The 4,584-nt window shown below is 40.6% G+C and overlaps 1 protein-coding gene across 2 annotated transcripts; it reads left to right on the top strand.

Annotated features, from left to right (window-relative positions):
* The first annotated feature begins 867 nt into the window (after positions 1-867).
* On the top strand, positions 868-4,298 carry LOC105056092 (exocyst complex component EXO70E2). Of its 2 annotated transcripts, none has more exons than XM_010938170.4 (3): positions 868-1,129; positions 1,730-2,211; positions 2,306-4,298. In XM_010938170.4, the coding sequence occupies exons 2-3, from the start codon at positions 2,148-2,150 to the stop codon at positions 4,078-4,080; spliced, it is 1,839 nt and encodes a 612-aa protein (XP_010936472.1). In that variant the 5' UTR covers positions 868-1,129; positions 1,730-2,147; the 3' UTR covers positions 4,081-4,298. The 2 variants fall into 2 exon arrangements, with proteins under 2 accessions (XP_010936472.1, XP_019709864.1); XM_019854305.3 differs by having other exon boundaries at positions 927-950.
* Positions 4,299-4,584: the final 286 nt, after the last annotated feature.

Here is a 4,584-nt window from a genome sequence, read left to right as displayed (position 1 = left end):
CAACTTTGGCCATCTTTCCATGCTGCATGGCTTTCATCAAAGGTCTATTCCTAACTCAAAGTAAACGAAGTCATTCAAATTCATGCGTTCACATTATTTGGTCTGTTTCATATTTTATCCAACCACCCATCAAATCTGATATCTCTTCATTGGCTGGCCATAGAAATTGGACTTGCAATCCAGTCCTGAGCAGGGCCATGAATTGTACTGTTTCTTCTCCTTCTTTAGTTGACCATCTATATTTTTTCCTCTTCTTTTCCAACCAAACGAATCATAAGTCTTTGAAGAAAAGAATTCTATTGGAACAACATCACTTGTGGAATTCTTGAATGGAACGGTGAAAAGCGAAAGGCTGTTTTTAGATTAAATTAGATAGATTACAATATAAAAAATCAGATTAGTTTGGACTTTAGATTAAATTTCCTTTGTTTGTACATGACCGTAGATTAGATTCAGACCAGACCACATAGATTTTTTGCGCATTATAAAATTCGAAGAAGGTCAAGGTCAACGCGAGCCGCTAGCCTGGACCTTTCCATGTCTAACTGTCCAATGACCAAAATGCCCTCCAACTGCATCCACTCAAGCCGTGACCATCCGATGATGATCCAAAGGTCAGAAGGCGCTACATTTCTCCCACTTGGACCAAATTCAATGCACCCAAGTCTCCAATTCATTAATTACTCTCGTGAATCCTTTCGAGTTACGTCAATTGAATGGTCCTGATTTACCCGACATAACCCAAGTGCGAATAATTAGTTCGTTGGCAATTTCGTAATTTCGAATAAATTGGGTACCGATTTGTTAACAAGAGTGTCAGGAGAGTGATTGATGTGTGAAACGACTGAATAACGCAGAAGAAGAAGAAGAGAAGTTAGAGGGAAATCGCCGTGGAAGCCAACGGGGAAGAAGTTAGGTTACAGTTTCTTCTATTCTCTGAACCCATCAAAGTATTCCGTAACCCTAGATTTTCTTTACCCAATTACTTCATACTTTTTTTTTTTTTGGGCCGGCTTTGGACCGTGGGGCTCGCAATTCTCGAGAATTATTCAAAAAAAGTTTCATTTTTAGCGGTGTCGGTAGAAGTTTTGAAACCCTAGAATCCGAGATGGAAAACTGCTGTTTCCTGGTTAGATTCTTGTTTCTGTTGCTTAGATTTTTGCTGGTGACTAGATTTCCCTTCACGCGTAATTTGTGCTTCGTTTGTTTGTTTTTTGCCTTAATTGAATGGAGTGGAATTTTGTGAGTTTGTTTTAGTTATCTAATCTTAATTATATCCAGGGATTTTGCTTTCTGCCTTGCCGCAATTTTTTTATGACTTCGGAATGAACAAAACGTAATTGGGTTTCGATTAAATTTTTTTTTTTGTTTTCCTTTTTTTTAAATTGAGAAAGATTCATCCCTTGGTTTTGTAATTGTAAGCTATTTACGCCGTTTGGCCTGGTTAGAGAATGTTGAAACTCGACTATTCATTCCTGTGCTGGCTCATTGAAGAGATTTCTTGTTCATTTACTAGTAATAATTGTCATTATTTTTATCATCCCTTGAAGATTGTGGTATTTGTTATTACTATGTTTGGTATTCATGTTCCGGCTCTTATTTTACATAGTTGATTGCTCATACTCAAGTTTTTATATGTCAATCTTGCTTTCTCCACTTTTAGGGATACGCTTCTCATCTTAAATCAGATTATGAGCTTTTTCATTGAATTGTGTTCAATTGTTTGCAGGAGTTTGAGGGTTTCTTCTTCCAACATCTCCACAGATCATAACATAGGATGAGCAGTAGTCAGCACTTCTTTTACCCCTCTCTATTTGCTTGAATCATTTGTGAGAGAACTCTGATCTCGCCCTGTAATACCATTTTATATACCCTCCCATTTAGTCCTGGAACATGATGTCACCTGTGCCCGTTTCACAGTTTCAAATTTGATGCTGCTGGTGCATTTTCTTTGCTTGTAACCATACACAGTTTGTCTTGAAGAATCCTCCTTTCTTTTATTGGGAGGGGGCACCGAAACAAAAAGGATAGGGTGCATCTGAGGGAGGCTGTGGCTCATTAGATCAGGAATCAGGATATAAGGACCCTTTATAGTCTCCTTTTGGGTCCTCTCATACGAGTCTCCAGGGAGACACTTGTGTTGGGCCATGGCAGGGTATGTTCCTAAGATAAGTGTTGCTGGAGATGAGCCAGTGGTCACCACAGGTCATAGTAAGTTCTTACAAGGAACTCATATCATATACTGATAAAATGATTAAATTTATTACTTATGTTGATATCGGTTACTGAAACATGGATTTTGCAGAAGAAAGAGGAAAAAATGACATTGAAGAGCGGCTTGGTTTCTTGGAGGACAAGATCCTGAGTTGGGATTCTGATCAGTCCATGATTTGGGATCGTGATCCAGAGGAGGCTTCTAAGTATCTAAAGGCAGTGGCTGAAGTCCGAGTGCTCACTGAAAACTTGGACAGTTTGCATTTAGACATCGAAGACAGGGAGCATGATGTACTCTTGAGCCGTGCATATAATATTCTACAGATGGCAATGGCAAGGCTGGAAGAGGAGTTTATTCACCTTCTCATTCAGTACCAGCAACCTGTGGAGCCTGACCGCATGTCTTTTCGTTCAACTGAAGAGGATTCTGTAGATGCTTATTCATTTAGCTCCTTCGATGAGGAGCAAGTTGAGGGTAGAATTCGAGGTGATAGTAGTAGGGGCTCCGAAGAGTTTGTAATTGATCTGGTTCACTCTTGTGCAATCTTTGACCTTAAACGCATAGCTGAAATGATGTTCTTGGCCAACTATGACAAAGAATGCTGTCAGGCTTATATCAGTCTTAGAAAGGATGCACTAGATGGGTGCTTATCTGTTCTCTGCATGGAAAGGTTCAGTATTGAAGATGTTCTGAAGATGGATTGGACTACATTAAATTGCAAGATCAAGAGGTGGAACTGCATGATAAAAGTTTTCATTCGGGTCTATCTTGTCAGTGAAAGACGCCTTTGTGACCTTATCTTCGGGGACTTATCCCAGTCTGTAAGAGACTCTTGTTTTGTTGAGACCTCCAAGAGCTCAATCCTGCAACTTCTCAACTTTGCTGAAGCTGTAGCGATTGGACCTATGATGCCAGATAAACTGTTCCGGATACTTGATATGTATGAAGGTTTGGCAGATCTCTTCATGGACATACAAGCTTTGTTTCCTGAAGAGTGTGGTGCTTGCATCTTATTAGAATGTCACGAGGTGTTGCTGAGATTGGGTGAACATTTGAAGGGTACCTTAAATGGGTTGAAGAATCGCATTCGAACTAGCACATCGAACATTCCACTTGCCGGAGGTGGAATACATCCTCTTACAAAGTATGTCATGAACTACTTAAATGTCCTGGTTGATTCAAATGAGATCCTCAATATGCTTCTTGACGATCAAGATAGGAACCAGTCCGCACCATTGGAAGATGGCGGGGGGAGCTCCTATCTCAATTCCTCTCCAATGGGCGGCTACCTCAAGGATGTAACCTCAATTCTTGAATCCAACCTCGAGACTAAATCGATGTTGTACAAAGAGGATTCCTTGCAGTATTTCTTTAAGATGAATAATGTGTGCTACATGGTGCGCAAGGTCAAGGACTCTGAGCTAAGAATGTTTCTTGGAGATGACTGGATCCGCGAGCACCGCAGGAAGTTCCGTCATCATGCTATGTGCTATGAGAGGGCTTCATGGAATCATGTCCTCTCATTCTTGAAGGATGAGGGAATTGGGAGCTCGGGCTCCAGCACTCCTTCAAAGACAATTCTAAAGGAGAGATTTCAAAATTTCAACCTTGCGTTGGAAGAGGTGTACAGGGTCCAGACGGCATGGATAATTCCAGATGTCCAGCTTCGAGAAGATCTGAGAATCTCGATATCGCTCAAGGTGCTGCAAGCATATCGGACTTTCATGGGTAGGTACGGTAATTACCTAGATGGTGCGAGACACCGCGAGAAGTACATCAAATACCACCCAGATGATCTGGAAAGCTGCCTGCTGGATCTCTTTGAGGGGTCAGCAAAGGCTCTGCATTACCCTCGTAGGAGGTGAAACCAAAACTGACAATGTTTTCCAGGTTGTTTTTTTTCCCTCTTCTGTTGAAAAAGTTTCACTAGCTATTCATGTTTGGCAACTAGCATCAGAAAGTGTTTAGTCTTAAAATTAGCAGTTTAGGATGATTTCTGGCTCCTATAGGCTGCTTTTTCTGTCATTTCCAATGATACTGTGATACTCGGTATACATTGTTATGTGTAAACTATTTCTTTTAAGTTTCTGGATCTTGGCTCCAACACAGAACAACATATGCATTTTGAGAAGTTAGCACCCCCTCTCAATCCTTTCTCCTTCAGCTATGTCATGCACCAATGTGAATTAGAACTAAATTAAAAGTTCCCAGTTCACTAAAGATCCTTCTTTAATCGTAGTGTTTTTGCAACTTTGTAAAACCAAACTTGGTAGCAGGAATCATCAACTTACTTTGCTGTTTCCACTTTGATTCCTTTTCTTTTCTTCTTCTTCCTCCTCCTTTTCGTGTGTGCATGCGTGCGTGTAAAG

Source organism: Elaeis guineensis, chromosome 13, assembly GCF_000442705.2.
Source record: "Elaeis guineensis isolate ETL-2024a chromosome 13, EG11, whole genome shotgun sequence".
NCBI lineage: Eukaryota > Viridiplantae > Streptophyta > Magnoliopsida > Arecales > Arecaceae > Elaeis > Elaeis guineensis.
The sequence above is the reverse complement of the archived record's forward strand: the minus strand, read 5'-3'. Positions and strand labels throughout refer to the sequence as shown.

Excerpts from the sequence above, each read along its gene's own strand:
- LOC105056092 (XM_010938170.4), top strand. The coding sequence starts at position 2,148 with ATGGCAGGGTATGTTCCTAAGATAAGTGTTGCTGGAGATGAGCCAGTG. Across the intron at positions 2,212-2,305 it reads AGTGGTCACCACAGGTCATA|AAGAAAGAGGAAAAAATGAC; the intron begins GTAAGTTCTTAC and ends TGGATTTTGCAG.